This window comes from Felis catus, chromosome A2 (assembly GCF_018350175.1).
Source record: "Felis catus isolate Fca126 chromosome A2, F.catus_Fca126_mat1.0, whole genome shotgun sequence".
Classification (NCBI taxonomy): domain Eukaryota; kingdom Metazoa; phylum Chordata; class Mammalia; order Carnivora; family Felidae; genus Felis; species Felis catus.
The window spans coordinates 162,093,883-162,112,792 of NC_058369.1; the positions used below are offsets into that span (position 1 = coordinate 162,093,883).

The 18,910-nt window shown below is 53.6% G+C and overlaps 1 protein-coding gene, 1 long non-coding RNA gene and 1 other non-coding gene across 6 annotated transcripts in view; 1 reads left to right on the forward strand and 2 right to left on the reverse strand.

Moving 5' to 3' along the window:
* Positions 1-1,448: 1,448 nt before the first annotated feature.
* TRNAC-GCA lies at positions 1,449-1,520 on the reverse strand. The gene has a single exon. It is a non-coding gene; the product is annotated as a tRNA-Cys (tRNA).
* A 5,654-nt stretch (positions 1,521-7,174) lies between these two features.
* On the forward strand, positions 7,175-8,981 carry LOC109497803. Its single transcript, XR_002740648.2, has 3 exons — positions 7,175-7,482; positions 8,033-8,187; positions 8,393-8,981. It is a non-coding gene; the product is annotated as an uncharacterized LOC109497803 (long non-coding RNA).
* Positions 8,982-14,910: 5,929 nt separating this feature from the next.
* ZNF777 (zinc finger protein 777) overlaps positions 14,911-18,910 on the reverse strand; it is a 28,721-nt gene continuing 24,721 nt past the window's right edge. For all 4 annotated transcript variants that reach the window (XM_023250697.2, XM_023250696.2, XM_045052965.1 and 1 more), the window contains exon 6: positions 14,911-16,551. In XM_023250697.2, coding sequence (XP_023106465.1) covers positions 15,395-16,551 — 1,157 coding nt within the window. In that variant the 3' untranslated portion in view covers positions 14,911-15,394. The remainder of the gene's footprint in view (positions 16,552-18,910) is intronic.

Sequence of the window (18,910 nt, forward strand, 5' to 3'; positions counted from 1 at the left end):
CCTACCTCACACTCATCTGAAGAGCTTTGTCTTCTAAATATTTTTGTGGCAATATCTGTCTTCTAAATGCTGTGTGGAAGAAACGTACCTTGAATGGACGCAAAAAGACAGGCACTATGAAAATTTTGTGACTAAAATATTTACATATGGCAATGCACACACACACACACACACACACAAAGAAATTAGCACCAAGAATACTCTAATTAGCGTATTTTGCCTCGAGCTTCCCAGTTGCCTTAGCACCCTTATTAAAGCATTTTCATTAAATGTACGAGGGTCTGCAGAGAAAATTGAAGGTGGCTGTCCAGGGACCTGGAAATCCGTGGGTTTCCTCCACCTTCCCAGAGCCGCCTGCCTACTACCGGGGTCTCTTCTCTGTAATTGGGGGAGCAGCCCACCGCACTGTGGGGAGCAGAGGAGCCTCTCTGTACCCTGACCAGCACACCCACCTATCCCCTCCAAACTGCTAGAAGCAACTGGAGGCTTCCCCCGCTCAGGAGCTGCCCACCATCTGCATACAGGTGGCTGGTTCCGATCGATGGGTGCCTTGGAGGAAACTGCACACCAGATTTCAAAGAGTCCCCAAATCCCACAAAACATGAAGTATCTCATTTATAATTAAAGAAAATTTTTTTTAACGTTTATTCATTTTTGAGAGAACAGAGCATGAGAGGGGGAGGGGCAGAGAGAGAGAGAGAGAGAGAGAGAGAGACAGAATCAGAAGCAGGCTCCAGGCTTTGAGCCGTCAGCACAGAGCCCGACGCGGGGCTCGAACTCATGGGCTGAGAAATCATGACCTGAAGTCCCACGCTCCACTGCCTGAGCCACCCAGGCACCCCTATACGTTTTTATATTGATTACATGTTGAAATGATAACGTTTTGGATATATTGCATTAAACATATGGCACTTAGTGTCGCTGATTTTTACTTTATATTTTTAAAAAGTTCTCACTTTTGTTGAGATATAATTGACATACCACATTATATGTTGGAATTGAGAAACGACCACCCTCGTAAGTCTAGTTCACATCCATCAGTTATATATATTTTTCCTTGTGATGGCAACTTTTAAGATCTACTCTCTTAGCAACTTCCAAATATACAACACAGTACAGTTATCTACAACCACCTGGCGACCCCGGGACTTCCTTGTGACCCCTTCCCCCCATCGGGCCCTTTTTTGCTTTAAAGTGCCTACTAGAAAACATAAACTTGGAAACAGTTTGCGTTCTACTTCCGGGCTGGGGTAGAGCTTGTCCTCCGCAAGGCCGACCTCGCTGGTGGGCGTTGCCTGTGACCCCAGAGCCCGGCCCCCTCCCCCAAAGCATTGGCTCCGTGTTTCTCTCTGGTCCGAAGCTCTGGGAGCTGGGCAAGAAAGGACGCCGGTGGTTGCTTTCAGCTCCACGTCGCAGCCAGGACGCGGGATAAAACACACGGCTCACACAGGGGGCACCCGGATTTGAACCGGGGACCTCTTGATCTGCAGTCAAATGCTCTACCCCTGAGCTATACCCCCGGGCCTGCGTGTTGCGTCTCACGCACGCTCTTCTGCGCACGCAGCCACACCCGGCCCCGCCGGCCTCGGCGCCCTCCGCGCCTCCCGCTTCGCGCCAAACTGGCCTTTCTTCCCCGAGCTCCCGCTCGCTCTCTTGCCCGAGTTAGGTGGCTCTCCTGATCTTGCGCCACAGCCGGAGGCAGCAGAGGTTCGGGACCCTCTCCTCACCTAGACCCCGAAACCCAGGCCTCCCGGAGCCCCTCGCCACGCCCAGCGCCGGGTCTGAGAGCGCGGGTCACCTGCGTTTTCGCCTAGCAGCTTCTCTCGTCTGCCCCTTTCCGCCCTTTCTCCCCTTTGCCCTGCTTCTCTCCTCTTCGCCGCCTGTCCCTCCTCTTCCCACTGCTCTCTGATGTCACTCACGGCCCTGCGCACCACTCTCCTCTCCTAGTCACCGAGACCTCGTGGGCCCCTTGCCAAATCAGGTATTGCCTTCCCCAAGCTAACGCCTTACCTGGGCTGTATGTAAATGGCAGACCAGGCCCAGTAAATACAACGGGAACAGGTTGGAAGCTACGAGAACTGTGAAAGTAACAGGTGCACCACGGGAGGACTTGTCCTGGTAAATACTAGAACAGCTACTGAAACACACCACTGAAAACAGCCTAAGGACAGAAACACCTGAAACCCGGACCTGGGAATCCACATGGTATAGACACAGATGTCACAAAATAACCGCAGATGTTTACCGAGCAGCCATTATGTTCACGACAGCCCCGTAAGGTTAGGGCCTATGATTCTTATCCCCATTTTACAGATGAGGAAACCGAGGCACCCAGATGTTACATAAATAGCCCAACGTGAAATGACTAGTAAGTAGGGTTGCAAACTTAAGCAGTCTGGCTTGCCCACACGCTTCGCCACAGTGTTTTACTTGCGTGATGGCTACGGCAGTCATAAACGCATAGGGGAAAGGAAAGGTCATTTGTGTAAATTATACTAGGAGAATTCAGTTGGCCATTTGGGAAAAATAATTAAAGTAGCAACTAAACTTCTCCTTGTATAACAAAATAAAGTCCAAGTGGATTAAGCATTATGTATAAATAAATGAAAGTACAAGGGTATAAATGGATATTTATACTATGAATATCAAACTGATTTCTGAACAGCAAGGAAAGCATTTCACTGGATAAGTCCCAACAGAAAATACCGATAGATTTGGCGATATAAGCATTAAAAGTTTAGGTATATGAACAAAATCAAAAGGTTAATAGCAAGTTGGGAAAACATTCTCATCATTTACGATAGGCAAAATATTACAAATTAATATCCTTCACATGTAAAGAGCCCACATATAATGAAAAGGCCATCAAGGATGTGTTCAATCTCAGTAAATCAGAATACATCTTAGTAAAAGCAAAGAAATGCAAATTAAAACAGCATTATAATATTTTTCATCCATCAAATTAGAAAAATATTTTTCTGCAATAAAATGTGTTGCTTTCAAAATCAGAAAAACCAAGAAACATTACAAACTTAAGACTATTCCCTTCTAGTAACTGCAAGCAACACCGTCTCTGATTGCCATAACTAATAAGTAATTGCTTTAAGATCAAAAGAATCAGTGGAATGCTAATTCGGGAAATCTGCCTTACAGTTCACATATAGCTCCTTTCAGCTTTCGTAGGAATCGTTATTTCCATCCTGAAGATGACACAGCCTCAGGAAGTTGCCAAGAGACTCAGTTTCAAGACCTTCGGGTCCAAGTCCATGGCTGTTCCCACCATACCACACTTCTCCCGTCCTTCTGTGGGGAGCGGTGGGTAACCGGAAGAACAGGAAGGTGGAATCGCAGGAGGGTGGAATGCGTTACCGCCTCATCTGCCGTCTTGCCCCCATCCGTGTTAGGATGTGTGCCAATCTAAAATACTAACAATGGGAATGTGTTGAGTGTTGGCTACGTTGGAGGTACTCATGTACCTCTTCTCGTTTAATCCTCCCAAGGACTCTTGGAGGTAGGTGCACTTACCATCTCCTGTGAAGCAGCTAGGATTGCCCCCATTTTGCAGATGAAGAAACTCGAAACCAGAGGGCTTAGATACTTTCACTCATTTAATGAATACTTAGTGAGTACCCACTCCGTTCCAGGTTCTAGTCTAGCACTGAGGGCTCAGCAGTGAACGAGGTAAACTAGCAAGGTCTCTGCCCTCCGGGCCCCTGTAATTTCCGAGAGGTGTGGGGGGAACAGACAAGAAAACAAATAAAGGAACCAGATCGTTGCAGATACTGACGTTACAATAGGAACACAAAGCAGGGTGATGTGATGGAAGATGATGGGGAGTGGGAGGGAGGGGTCAGGGAAGTGACCGTTTGAGTGGAAGTCTGAATGATCAGCCAGCGGGTAAAATGCGGATACAGAGCATTCCAGGCTGTGGTACAGTGACTGCCAAGGCGTGAAGGCAGAAACTAGCTTGGCAGGATGGAGGGGTGTGAACAGTGCCAGTGTGGCTGCGGCAAAGGGACAGAGCAGGACAGGGGTTCAAGTAGAGGTCAGCGAGGTGGGGGAGAGTCAGATGGTGGGTGTTATTTCATGTGCCACCAAGGGAAGGGTGGAGCCTGGACTGAATACAGATTGTCTCCTCCCAGGGACGGGGCCACTCAGAACTTCCTAATGGGCTCCCCCAGGTGGTCTCAACACGGGACCTGTCGTCTCTGGCACGATTGCAACAGGCTTCCCGTGTCAGTCTGTCAGTCCCTTTGGCTACAAATTTGGGTTTGTTATTGTTCATTCAGTCCACCTTGTCCCTGTCCTCATGGAGACAACTTTCTTTTTTAAAGACATTTAAAAAAAAATGTTTATTTTTGAGAGAGAGCGAGAGAGAGCACAAGCGGGGGGAGGGGAGAGAGAGAGAGAGAGAGAGAGAGAGAGAGAGACAGAATCCGAAGTAGGCTCCAGGCTCTGAGTTGTCAACACAGAGCCTGATACGGGGTTCGAACCCACGAGCCGTGAGGTCATGACCTGAGCTGAAGTTGGACGCTCAACTGACTGAGCCACCCAGGCGCCCCAGGAGACAACTTTCTAATGGAGGACACACACATGTGATCAGAGACGTCTTCAGCGGTAATCGTCATGACTGCCATGGACCCATGTGGGGCGGGATGACCCTAGTCTGTGGGACTCCAGAAGGTTTCTCTGAGGCAGTGACATTTCCGTAACACCTTGCAGGAAAAAGGGAAGTTAGGCGGAGATGAGCCGTCCAGGAGGACTGTGCAGTTCAGGTGGAGGCCTGGGCCAGAGGAGTGAGTGAAGGCCAGGGTGCCTGAGACAGCTTTTTGTGGGTTGAATAGCGTCCCCCCCAAATTCATGTTCCTCCAGGAACCTCAGCATGTTGCATTATTCAGAAATACGGTCATTGCAGGGGCACCTGGGTGGCTCAGTTGGTTGAGCGTCCAACTTCGGCTCAGATCACAATCTCACGGTCCGTGAGTTCGAGCCCCGCGTCGGGCTCTGTGCTGACAGCTCACAGCCTGGAGCCTGCTTCAGATTCTGTGTCTCCCTCTCTCTCTGACCCTCCCCTGTTCATGCTCTCTCTCTGTCTCAAAAATAAATAAACATTAACAAAAAAAAAAAAAGAAATACGGTCACTGCAGATTTAATTAGTTAAACTAAGATGAGGTCATACCGGATTAGGGTGGGTCTTTAATCTAATTGGACTCCTGTCTGCATTTTTTTTGTTTATGTTTATTTTTGAGAGAGAGAGCCTGCATGAGCAGGGGAAGAGCAGAGAAAGTGGGGGAACAGAGAAAGAGGGTCCCAAGCGGGCTCTGTGTTAACAGTAAAGAGCTGTATGCTGGGGTCGAACTCACAAACCGTGAGATCGTGACCCGAACCAGAGTCCGACATGTAACGGACTGAGCCACCCAGGTGCCCCAGGACTGTTGTCTTTATAAAAGGAGAGACACATGAGGAGAACACCATGTGAAGACACACACATGCACGGAAAATGCCATGTAACGACAGAGGCAGACATTGGAGTGATGTGTTTCTAAGCCAAGGCATGCCAAGGATTTCTGGCAACCGCCAGGACCTAGAAGCGAGGAACAGATTTCCCCCTCAGTTTCTGTTGGGCAAAGCCACCGGTTTGTGGAACTTTGCTGTGGGAGCCTTAGCAAACGGATACGTGGCCTCAGTTCGGGCTGGAAAGCTGGGAGGAGCCTAGTGGGCCCTGATGGGATTCTGGATTTTTACCCTAAGAGCAATGGGGGAACCGCTGCTCCTAGGGTGACCCACAAAAGAAGGCAGTGATCAAATCTGCATTTTCAGAGGATCCCTCTGGCGGCTCAATGTCTCAAAAGCATTCAGTCCATCGAGGGTGGGGCCCCACAGTATGACCCAGTCCCGGCTCCAGTGCCTTGCCTGGTCACATGGAACCACACACCGTTGGTAGTTCCTCAAATGCCAGGTGATTGTTAACCTCCCTCCCCTCCCCGGCAAGAGCCGACCTTCCCCGTCTGAGCCGGGCCCGCAGGTACCCTATCTACTTCCTGCAGATAACGAACGAGGTGGACATTCTGGGAAAAGGTTTGACAAGATGCATCAAAAGCCTTAAAAAAAAAAAAAAAAAGTCCATACCCTTTGACAGGGCAAATCCACCTCTTGGAAATAACCAAATATTTGAAAATGTATAAAGAACAGACAGAAAGTCCAGCCGCTCGTCACGGTGCTTCTCAAGGTCCACCTCCGCGTGGTGCAGATCCATCGGCCCCCAGCTTAACCGACTGGAGTTTGAGGCGAGTGGCCAAAAGGCAACGCTGCCCGCGAAAGGGCTGGTGCGGCCCGCGGCTCCCGGGGTCCCGGGCGCCCGGGCTTCGCTCCCCGCTCTCCCCGGCGGCGGCGGCGGCGGCGGGCCTCCGGGGTGGCGCCCGTCCCCGCGCTCCACCGCGCGGCGAACCCGGGGCCTGCCCTTTGTGTTCGCACCCGGATTTGCACAAAGCACGGGCCCCGCGAAGCTCGGGAACGGGGCCGGGCAGGCGGGGCGCCCGAAGCAACGAGAACACCAGGAAGGGCTGGTCCCGGGCGGGGTGGCCTCGGAGGGAGAGTCCCCCCTCCCCCCACGCACCCCGGGACCCCGGGGACGGCCCCCCGGTAGGCGCGCGACGGCCACCCGCGCCACCACCGAGAGGCCGGCGTTCCTAGAGCGGCCGCGGGCGGCCAGGTGCGCGCGGCGGCCTCCGGGCTCCGGCCGGCAGGGGGCAGCACGGCGGCGGCCGCCCCACGTGGCGGGGGAGCGGGCGGCGAGGCCGAGGGCCGCGGCCGGCCTGGGGGCGCCGGACGCCTTCCGCGGCCGGGCGGGCGGCGGCCCGGTTCAAGTCATTAGGGATTAAATTTACAAAACGCACGCGCACTCATTTAAAACAAGCCCAGAGAAGTAAAGTTTTGAAAGGAAACGCTGCAGAGTGGCTCCCCTCCGGCCCTGGCTCCATCGGCTCCGCCGCACGGCTTTCAGCGCCTGTCCCCGTTTCCCAGGGGCGCGCCCGGGGCCCGGGCTGCCGCGGGGTCGCGGAGGGCTCGGGCGGGAAGGGAGGGAGCGGGGCCCGCGGCGGGGCGGTCCTCGGGGGGGGGGCCCGGGGCTGCACGGCGCGGGGGACGCGTCCCGGGGCCGCCGCCGCCGCCGCCGCCGCCGGGTCCTAGGCGGAGCAGAGAGCAGGAGGACGCGGAGCCGGGCCGCTGGAAGCCGGGGAGCCTCGGCGTCGCCGCCGGCCTGTGCAAACAGACGGACGACAGTGACAGCGCGCAGCCGGCGGGGGAAGGGTGGGAGGGGCCCCCGGGTGCCGGGGGAATCCCCACCCCACGGCTCCATCTCCCCCCGGTGCAGCTCTGCTGCCCGCGGACCCTTGGACCCAGGAGGCGGCTGGGTGACCCTCTTTCAAAGGCAGGGCAGCCCAGAGGATTCCTGCCGTCGCCCCTAGGCACCCTGCGACCGTGGTAAGAGGATTTGGCAGTGACTTGGGGGCTCTACCTAATATTGGGGCTGAAATATCGAAGGGAAAGATAAAATGCGATTTTTAATATCTTTTAAAGAATTTGGATTAGCTTGACGAGAAAATCGTCGGCAGCCCCACCAACGGGGCAGAGATTTGGGGGTGTCACTTGTGTCTCTTCCTGCACAGGGTCACCTGTGGCCCACTCACCCAATCATTTTCACATTTACCGCGCCCCTCGCGTGGGTCAGCCCGGGGGGCCAGATGCGGGAGCAAACAACCCGCCCCTGGGAAGACTGAGGACAACTGTCTCCCCCCCCCCCCCCCCCCCCCCCCCCCCCCCGCGCCCTCATTGCCAGCCCTGCACACACAGCCCAGGGAAGCCCGGAGCGGCGTTGTGTGTGGCCCAGTGCCCTGCAGGCGTAACGTGCACCTGGATCTTCCCTTGCCTTCACCGTGTACGCATTTGCTGTAAAAATTTCTTTGGGGATCCTTGTAGCTTCTGACGGGGCTTTTCTGGGACATCTGTGCTGCTATTTCCCCCTGCCTTCCAGGGATTCTTGGAGAGTGTCACCTCTGCTAGATTTCACTGGGACTCGCCACTGTCTGATGAGAACATCTGCCCAGTATTGTAGAGGTTATAGAGAATGGAAATGTTTATAGCCCGAAAGGAAGAAATAAGAAACCGTGTGTCCTATCAGAGAATGAAGTAAGCATGGAATGGGTCTCTGGATAAATCAAACACACAGAGTTTGGATTGAACTGGGAAAGGTGAAGTGAGAAGGGTCATCAGAGACCCGGAGGGCATGCCGAGGGCCAGGGGAGGGCTGATCAGGTGGGCTTAGTACCTCCCTGGCACCCTGCCCCCCGTTATTTTACTTGTTTACTTTCTGAAAATGGCTTTATTTAAACAGGATCCTGGGCTAAAAACAAAAGCCTGAAAACACTGACAGATGAAGCCCAGAACATTTGGCTGATCGTTGTATATTTGATGAAGATTTTGTGTCCTTAGTCTGAAAGACATTGTAAAATATTATAGATTTAGTTTCTGCCGATTCAGTTTCTTCCAAGTGATCCGCTTAATTTCACAGGTGTGGAGGTGGTTAGAAGTCCTCATACTGGGTGGTAAATAAAATGATTTCTTCTGTTACATTTACTGAGGAGACTTGATGCCTTCTTCTGAAGAAATAAAGGGCTCATTCAATTTTGAGATAAACTTTTATTGTTGGGAACTCAAAAATTCCTTTCACAGGAAAAATAACAATGCTATTTTCAATTGGGGGGAAAAGGGTTTTAAATTAAATTCTAAAATCCTATTATGTGCTTATTACATACTAATGTGAGTTCATCTTTTTGGTAAAATGAACACCCAAGCATGTTTGTATGCAGTTTATGCCCGTTCCAAGACTCTAAAAGGCTGGCACAGATTCGGGCAAGAAAAATGTGTCTATTTCCTCTCAATATGTCTACTGTTTGAATTAAATATACTGGAGACTGGTGTAATTTGGTCTGGATATTGACTTGTTTTTTTTAGCAGTGCTCTGAAATGTTTGAGGTTTAATTTTTTTTTTCAAACTTATTTCAAAATGTATTACAAACCTTTGACTTGATAAATCAGTTAATTCAAGATAAGCTAAGGAAACCACTGCCTTAAAGTGGGAAGGGAATAATAGTAATTTTAGTTGGATACATTATTAAATTGTGCAGAGGGTAACTATGCAAAATCAATGTACTGCTTTTACTTTTGGACAAAATTAATGTGACTTTCAACGATGACGATTAAGTTGCCAAGTAGGCAACACAAACTGGGTGGCTCCGTTGGTTAAGCATCTGACTCTTGGTTTCAGCTCAGATCATGATCTCATGGTTTGTGAGTTCGAGCCCCGGGTCAGGCTCTGTGCTGACAGCATGGAGCCTGCTTGGGATTCTCTCTCTGCCCTTCCCCCATGCTCTCTCTCTCTCAAAAATAAATTAACATTTAAAAAAACACTTAAAAAAGGACAATACATACATAAACATTTTATCTTAGATTTTAGAATTTACATCAGTAATTTGCCTGCAGAAAATTCGATCATGGAGCCATGTGGCTCTTGGATCATCCCCTCAGTGGAAGAATGGCAAAAGTCAGGTTTCATAACCTGTTTAACTTTCTGCTGAATTTAGGTTAAATCCAATCAATTTCAATCCTTTGAGGGCACCACCTTAGTGTTTCTGTATCCTGTAGATAAAGAACTGATGGAATACCGTGCTTAAAAAGGTATAGACTCTTCTGATTCTAAAAGGAAACAGTTTGTTATCCTGATATTCATTATTTAAGTGATAGAAGTTTTCACTGGTATATTTCGTCATTAAAATTCAACTTTCCCTTTCTCTGGTTGATAGACAGTAGTTGGCTCTTTCCTATCTTACACTCGAGTGAATTGGGAACCGGGGTATTATTTACAAAGAGAAGCTGTGAGTTTCATTCATGCGGCTGGCAGGAATGGCGAGAAGGAACAGTGACGACCACAGGCAGTGTCGCCTGGAAGAGGAGAGTGGTATTTTATTAGGGAGCAGGTGCATTTTCTTTGTCATCATCTCCCTCGCCCAGCTCCTCTGTTAAACAAATGGCTTGTTAGGTCCTGACTTCAGCAACAAACAGAAGGGGAGCCCCTGGCCTTAACACACAGTTGTCTTCCCAAAGGCCTTAAGCAAGAGAGAGAGTTTTAAACGGGTGGGGGCGGCGGAATTCCTAGCTGGGCAGTTCAGCCACTGAGGCGTCTGCAGGTGAGCTGGGCCTCCCAGGGGGGCCGGGTCCCAGGGGGGCCGGGTCCCAGGGTTGCAGGTCAGGCCAGGCCTGGCTGAGCTAAGCTGGTGGGCCAGTGAGCCCTCTGCTTTCAGCCAGATGCAGAGCTTAGGTGCAGTGTCCACAGGACGGTCAGGGCTGCGAATCAGAGAGAAATAGTGTTCTTTGCCTTTTTTATTAAGGATCCACGCTGAAGAAATTGGGAGGCAGTATGGAACAGCAGTTAACAGCACACGCTTTGGGTCCCACACGCTTAAGGTTCCATTCTGGTCACGTGACCTTGGACTAAATGCTTGACCTCTCTGGATTTTATCTGGAAAAGGCAGGGACGAATACCGATTTCACAGGTGGGCACAAGAGAAAATGAAATGAAAGCATTTTGTTAGCACGGTGCCTGGAACATAGGAAGATCACTGAATCGTGGTGATGATTGTTACCGTCCCTAAAACTCAAGGCTGGGCTGAGCGCTGACCGGAAGTCAGTCCTCCAGTAAGGCCAGCGTCCGCAGTACTCGATTTCATTTTTCCTTTTCTCATTCTTTCTTTCCTCTTCCTTCCCTCCTTTCTTCCTCTCTCTCCCTTTCTCTTTCTTTTTTAAAAAGGGTGTTAGCCTGGAGTTACCTCTTGTAGAAAATAGAAATAAAAGGGTTAGATTCTATTGTATTTTAATAAAAATACTCGTTTTAAGGAACCCAACCAGAGGAGGTCCATGAAGATTTTTTTTTTTTTAATTTAAATCTAGAAGTTCCCGCTATGCCTGGGAAGCAGTGAGAGGCTTCAGTAGCCAAACAGCTTTCCAGAGCTGGAGGAGAGGCCTTGGCCTGACTCACCGTTGCCCTGGCAACAGGAGGGCCTGGAGGCCTCCGGCCCTGATCCCTTAATCTGAGGAGCCTCCACCACTGTGCCTCGGGAAAGGTCTCCCCCGACACCTGGCTGGTTAAAGCACCGAGAGGAGGTGGAGGCGGGGCTCTTTCCTGGAACACAGCTGCCTAAATGTGTCCGCGAGGGTCTCAGCTTTCCAGACCCCCGAAGGCTTGGTCTAGAGGACTAGGCCTCCGAGTCTCCGGCATGTCGAGGAAGCAGATGGCTTCCCATCCTTCTGTGTTTCTCCATGGGGCCCAACACAACTGCTTTGCACACGAGTGGTGCTTAATAAGTACCTGGGGCGGTCCCCAAGGGACCAGACTCAGGTCCTGCTCCGCTGGCTGCCCCCCACCCCCAACCTGAGGAAGTTGCATTAATTTCTCCAGCTGCAGTGGCATAGAGTCCACACAGAGGCCTTTTTTGCCTCTGCAACTGTCTTCTCTGACGACGTTCATAATTTTGGCAAACATATGGCTCAGGGCATGTTCTGCTCACTATATTCTATTTCCTCAAATTTTGTCTTACATCTGAGGATACAATGGAATAATTTGAAAGAGGGGCTGGCTTTCCTTTTCCAACAACCATTCAGATCCCAGGGAAAGGACTCTGGGGTCAAGCACATGGGTTTGGGAGTCAAAAAGGCTTGAGGTCAGGCGCGCTTGGGTGGCTCAGTCGGTTGAGTGTCCGACTCGGTCATGATCTCGCGATTCCTGAGTTCAAGCCCCGCGTCGGGCTCGGTGCTAACAGCTCGGAGCCTGGAGCCTGCTTCCAGATTCTGTGTCTCCCTCTCTCTCTGCCCCTTCCCTGCTCATGCTCTCTCTCTCTCTCTCAAAAATAAATAAATGTTAAAAAAAAAAAAAAAAAAGACGAGTTCAAATTTTGTACCATTAGGTTGCTGGGTGACTTTGGGCCTAGTTAACCTCTCTGAGCCTCAACCTCTTCATCTATAAAAAAGAGTATAACTAAGGTCTTCAACAGTAATTAGCATTCAATTAATGGCAATTGCTCTTCCTGGTACACAACTCCATGGGGCCCATGGCAACTGGTTTCAAAGTCTGCCCTTCTAATTAAATTAAGGGCGCCCGGGGAGAGCGCTGTGATGACGACCAGATACTCAGAACGGTGGGGTACAGCCCACTGCAAATTCTGGTTTGCGGCAGACAGGCGTGTTTCAATCCCTGTCTACTCTGACATCGAGACCAAGAGTTGCTTGTGTGCTTTTGAACTTCTTCACACCAAAATAACTTTCTGCTTCTGCCTGTGGGGGAAAATCTCCTTCTCGGAGATTCATTCTTTCAGAATACAACACAAGCTGGCTACCTACCTGAACTTCTGTTTTTATGTAAATTAAGCCGTCTTTAATTATGAGCTAATAATGAAAAAAGCAAACTTTTACTGAGATCTTAGTATGTGCCAGCCTCTTTGCTACTTATTTATTCTTTACGTGATTTAAGCCTCCGAACAGTGGAGCCTTATTTATCCCCATTGAACGGGCGAGGAAGTTGATGTTCTGCTAATTAGCTGGTTCAAGGCCATACCGCTGTCAAGTTTAAAGCCACATCTGGTCCACTCCAGAGTCTGTCTGCACTTCCGTGACCGTCCTCGAGAGCTGTTGGCCTCTGACGCCATGGAGATCGTGGTGGATGGAAAGTGAGAGTCACCATGGTGTGAGCGAAGAGATACCGTGGAGCACAGCCTCCCCCCCCCCGCCACCCCCAAGACGCTTGGAGAGGGGGTTAGAGCCAAGGAAGGGAAGGTAGAGGCACAGAGAACCCCCGAAAGCCCAGCCAAGCCCCACGCAAGAAGTACGGGTCCCTGGCTATATTTAATCCGTTACAGCCAGATTTCCTAGGAAAAGAAAGCCTCACCATCGCCACGTGGCCCCCAATGCCTCGAGGATGCCCTGGTAACTGTGTATAACAAATGAAGTCACTCTGAGCCTCCCCAAACCACCGTGGTCTCCTTCTCAAGTCTGAACATCTCCGGCACTCTTGGTCCTCCAGTTCCGGGACCAGTAAATTGGGCACCAATGGCCCTCCACCAAGTATCTCCACAACGCCTCTAACATCCCTTCCAGGCCTCAAATATCCTGGTGTTCCAGAGCACCGGGTCCTCCGGCATTCCTTCAGCCACTAGCCACCAGACCCATCATCCGTGGCCCGTCTGCTGCACACGGCTGCTTCCCCCAGATGTCTGACCACGGCACGTTTCCCTCCCGGTCCGCTTCGGTCTCCTGCTATCTGTCCGTATCAAGCCTCTCCTGCTTGGCAAGGGTTTCCCACAGGAGAGCAAATCAAACCCCACCGTCACGAAGTCTTAGGTCCAAAACCCCCTCTGCACGCAGAATCTGCTTCAAGCCAACCTTTTTGACCTTGGTTTCCTACCCAAGCCCTTTCTCCAGCTCAGTGGGTTTCATCAGTCGCTGCTTAACATTGGAGCTCATTTGCCATACCTCCCCCTTTAAGGATCCCGCCGCTGAGAAGGCCTGGCCCATTTCTCTCCTCCGTGGAATCCTCTGCAGCCCAGCATGGGCTCCGTCACCACCCTCGTGGAGAAGCTCTTCTGACTCCTCCAGGATCCTCCCCCCGTGGTCTGCCTCACTGCCTGCTCCTGGATGTGACCGCTCTTCAGCTGGTTCTGCAGCCCAGGACCAAGGCTGGCCTTGCAAGCCCCTCGCACTAGCCCCGGCCTCCTCCCGGCCTCCAGCTGCTTGTTCGAATGTCCCACCAGCCTTGCAGAAACTTTCCAGAAAAGTCAGATCCTTTCAAATGTGAGACCTTGAGCATCGCCTCCCCTCTCTGTGCCTCAGCTATGCATCCTGATAAAGGAGGCAGTTGACGACCTCTGGGTCTCTGCAGAGCCAATGACAAGGCACCTTCTCCCTCAGATTCCCTTTTCCCATCCTCTTGTCCACCATCCGCTCCTCTCCACCCTGACTCACGGCTTAACCTGCCTCCCCCGAGCACTTCTTGTCTCGCCCGCTGTTCTCCCCATTTTTCAGCAGAAGCCTGGCCTCCCCGGTTTACCAGGCTGAGCTCGGCCCTCTGCTAGCCTCCATGAATTGTCCCTTCAAATTGTCCGAATTCTCTCTGGGTCACTGCCAAGCCCAGGAGCAGGTGAGAATAAACCGCTCCGGTGGGCAAAGTAATGCACCTGCAGTTTCTCTCTGGGCGCCTCACTGGGGGGTCATCGGAGATGAACCAACACCTACAACCAGGGTGCATTTCACAAACCCAGAGAGTAGCTTTGGCGCAACATACACATAAAAAAGGTCTGACCGGAGCCTTTTGTGGTTCCTCCAACCACGGGCACCAGGAGCCTCTGCACCCCTTCCCTACCCCCTCCCTGCACCCCTGGCCCGCTACCCCCCACCAGCTGCATTTCAAGCTGGGCGGGAGATCTGGCCCGGTCCCGAGGGAAGCGCCCAGCTTTTGCCGTAGAACTGTCTCTCCAGCCCATTCCAAACCTGTTACCCTCCCTGACCATTCTGGTCAACCGGGCCCTACCGCTCCCTCGGCTCCCACTGTCCTCCCCACACCACGGCGCGCGCCAGGGTCCGCAGCCAGGAGCGTCCGCCCTGCCGTCCAGGGATTCACTACAAGCTCGCCTCCTTTTCCATGTTCTAATCCGCGGGCTCCGCGCCCCCTCCACCACCCAACACAGGGAGTGGGCACAGAAGAGGGGCTCCACAGAACCTGTCAACTGACGCTAGGCACACGCCCCTCGGCCACCTTCTCAACCCTCCCCTTCAAAACCAAACAAAAACGGCAAACAGGAAACGCTCGTCTTTTAAAAATTACTCTATTATTATCAAATAGAACCACAGTATCCAAAAGGTAATTATAAAGTTCTATTCCCCAACTAAGTGGCCCTACACCGCCCCTCCGAGTGGCCGGCGGCCAAATCACTCCCCCCGTGCTGATTGGTTTCATCCATTTTATTGTCAAGGAAATTAACAGCCCGAAGGGGGTTCCCCAGGTCCCCGCACTCCCCACCCGCCCCCCCGGGGCCCCCGGTAAACACGGTAAACACGGCAGCAAGCGACCTGGTCTCACTACCCCCGTGTCCTTGGGAGGAGGGACGAAGGGAGGGAGGGGGGCTCACGGCAAGGGGGCTGGGGGCGCCCCGCCCCCGCCCGCCCGGCTCGGGCCTCGCGGCGGCGGCGGCGGCGACCGCGGCGGCGGCGGCCGGGCAGGTGTCCGGGGCGGGCCGGGCCGGGCCGCGCGGCTGGCGGCGCACCTGGCCGGGCGGCGCGGCGGCGGGCGCGCTCACTCGCCCGTGTGGGTCCGCAGGTGGTACTTGAGCGACTGCTTGTAGCGGAAGCACTTGGCGCAGTGCGTGCAGGGGTAGGGCCGCTCGCCCGTGTGCGCGCGCTGGTGCTCCAGCAGGTGGTGCTTCTGCGTGAAGCGCTTGCCGCACTCGGCGCAGTGGTAGGGCCGCTCGCCCGTGTGGATGCGCCGGTGCTCGAGCAGGTGGTGCTTGCGGATGAAGCTCTTGCCGCACTCGGGGCAGGCGTGCGGGCGCTCGCGCGAGTGCACGCGGCAGTGGTTGGTGAGCTTGGACTTCTCGCTGAAGCTCTTCTCGCACTCGGGGCACTTGAAGGGCCGCTCGCCCGTGTGAGTCCGCTGGTGGCGCAGCAGGTGCGACGGGCGGCTGAAGCTCTTGCCGCACAGGCTGCAGATGAAGGAGACCTCGTGCTTGCCCGCGTGCACGCGCTGGTGGATCACCAGGCTGATGTGCAGGCGGAAGCTCTTCTTGCACTCGGGGCACGTGTAGGGCCGCTCGCCCGTGTGCGTGATCTGGTGCTTGGTCAGGCTCGACTTGTGGCTGAAGCTGCTGTCGCACTCGGGGCACTTGTAGGGCTTGGGGCCGCCGCCGCCGCTGCCCGAGCTGGGCGACTTGGGGCGCGGCTTGAGCGTGTGCTTGGGGGCGAAGCCGGGCCCGCGCTCGGGGGACGCGTAGCCGCCGCGGACGCGGTGGATGCGCTGGTGCAGCGTGAGCTGCTGCTTGTGGCGGAAGCTGATCTCGCACTCGGCGCACTCGTACGGCCCCTCCTTGATGTGGTTGCGCTGGTGGATGATGAGGTTGATCTTCAGCCGGAAGCTCTTGCCGCACTCCATGCAGGTGAAGGGCCGCTCGCCGCGCCGGTTCCGCTGCTGCTGGCTCGAGGAGCCGCGGTTGTCGCCCGGGTGCCGCTCCCCGTGCGTCGGCGGCGCCAGCCTCTTCACGGCCGGCTTGCCCAGCTGCAGCGGCGGGGGGCTCTCCTCGCCCTCGGGGGACAGCTCCCCGGGCAGCGGGGTCTGGTACATGCCGGCCTCGTAGCGCCCCGACAGCTGCCCGAGGGCCTGCAGGTGCTGCGGCAGCTCGTCCTCCTCCTCCTCTTCCTCCTCCTCCTCCTGCTCCTCGGTTTTGATCACGATCCCCTCTGCTCCAGGGACAGGGAGAGAGACGGAGAGAGGTCAGCTGTCGCCCGGAGCCTCCGCCCTGGGCGCCGGCGGGTGAGGTGGCTTCACCCTCGCCCACACACACTGCCTGTGTCTCACCGGCCCCGGTGCCTTCTTTTGGGAAAACGCTCCTTTCCACTCCCTGCCGCCCCGCGGCCCCCACCTCCACGGGGTTGGGTGTCTGACCCAGGCGGGCCTCGGGGTTGGGTCAGGAAGGAGCCCAGGCCCCCAGTGGCCCGTGGGAGCCCTCTCTGGGAATTCTACGCAGAGGGAGCAGGAAAGGGGCGGCCCGGCGCCCATCTCCCCAAGCTGCTAGCGGGCAGTACTCAGCAGGAACGAAGGAACCCAGCATACGGAGCCCCCCGGGGAACCACTACGGTCCCGGGTGCCTGAAGCTGGCATGCTGGTGGACCTATGGATTCCTATCGTGGGCCAATAACCACGCCTTCCGCTTTTCACTTAGGCTGCTTGGGGAGGTGGGTTTCTACCATCTGTATGGAAAGGGCCTTGACTCATCAGGCTGTCACTGTTTTCTGGCTCCCAGGTCTCCCAGGTCTCCTTTCCTGAGCGCACCTCTGGGCTTCCCTCAAGTGCCTTTACTCGCCTTCCTCCAGCAACTGCTCCCTCCTCTCCATGCCTCCAAATCACCCGGGTCACACAACACCCACCTCCAATCCTGTCTTTGCCCTAAAACCTTCCTTGACCTGCCCAAGCTGCAGCCCTCAAGCGCCCCTGAGCGCACAGCACAAGCTGGTGCGCCTCCCCAGGACTTGGGGACCTCAGGCTTCTCACGTGGCACCGCGCACGCACAGGTGGGGGACTCACCTGCGGTGGCTCTACCGACCCTGAAGCTGGGGTCGGGGAGGGGTCTCCTCAGCCTCTCCCCCACGCTCTGCCGTGGGGGGTGTTCTGCGAACTCCCGGACTGGACGATGTGCTCCTCCACCCCGCCCTCCACCCTCTAGGCTGGCCCTTTAGGGCCCAACTTGTTAGCTGTTCTGCGTGGTGTTCTATAGTGTTCCCCGAGTACCTAAGTCCTAGAGGAAAGGAGTGGCCTCTGAGTCCTGTTTGCATTTTCTCAGATGCCTAGTACTTACTTGGCAACCCCCTAAACACTGATAATTGGTGTCACACACTGTGTGACATGAGAAAGGCACTCACCTTTCTAGGCCCACCTGTGAGGCGGACGCGGCAATAGTTGGCATTTGCAGGATTCTTAAAAGCAAACAAACGAGAACTTTTTCAAGTTCTCGCCTGACAACTGGTGTCTTTTTATTCACTATCTCTTAGAGGGTAAGTCGAGCAACACAGACGTGGGGCATCCACCCCAGAGATACCAAGTGACAGTTCCAAATAAAGTCAGACCTTTTCAGAGCTTGCAACTTAGGGACCACCTAGTCTGTCTCCTCAGCTGACGGGGAAACAAGCTGGCAGCATGCGCGAGCTGGCCAAGGTCTTGGCCACAAATTCGTTAGTGACCGCCGGGCCACGGCCCGTTCTATTCCTCTGAACCCAGGACATGGCAGGACATAAGTGTGCCAGTCCCCGCTCAGGCTGGACAACAGATTCTCAGTAGCAAGGGACCCAGAACATCCTCAGAACAGGATGCTTAAAAGATCAGGAAGGAGGAGGCAGCTTCAGAGGTTGGTAATTAGCTGTCCCTGTGCTTATCCTGAAAATGAGGGTTGTTTCTGAAAGACCCAGGGGAACTATGGGCGCCTTGGGACATTTAAACTCTCCTTGAGGGGCGCCTGGGTGGCTCAGTCGGTTAAGCGTCCGACTTCGGCTCAGGTCATGATCTCATGGTTTGTGGGTTCGAGCCCCACCTCGGGCTCTGTGCTGACAGCTCAGAGCCTGGAGCCTGCTTCGGATTCTGTGTCTCCCTCTCTCTCTGCCCCTCCCCTGCTTGTGCTCTGTCTCTTTCTCAACAATGAATAAACGTTAAAGAAAAAAAAAAAAACAACTCTCCTTGAGCATCAAAGTTTTTGTTGTTGTTTTTTCAGTGAAATGAGAATGAAACAGCCCTAAAACCCAGGACTCCAAATCCCACCAAGTGCCATTCAGTAATTTCCTCAGGTTCCGAACAGAATTAACGGGAGTGCCCAGAGGGGACTCTGGCCTTTCTATTGTGAGGCTTTGCTGTGGCACATCCTCAGAGTTTGCCCCATGTCTTTCACTGTTCCAGAGACAGCATATGGCATATTAGAAGGATTTCTGGAATATCATGCAGTTCTTTAAAAGCAAGGAGTTAGATCCACATCTTTTGCCTAAGAAAGATGTCCGTGCTATTTTATGACGTGCAAAAAAGGCAAACTGCAAAGGAATCATCTACAAAGTGAAC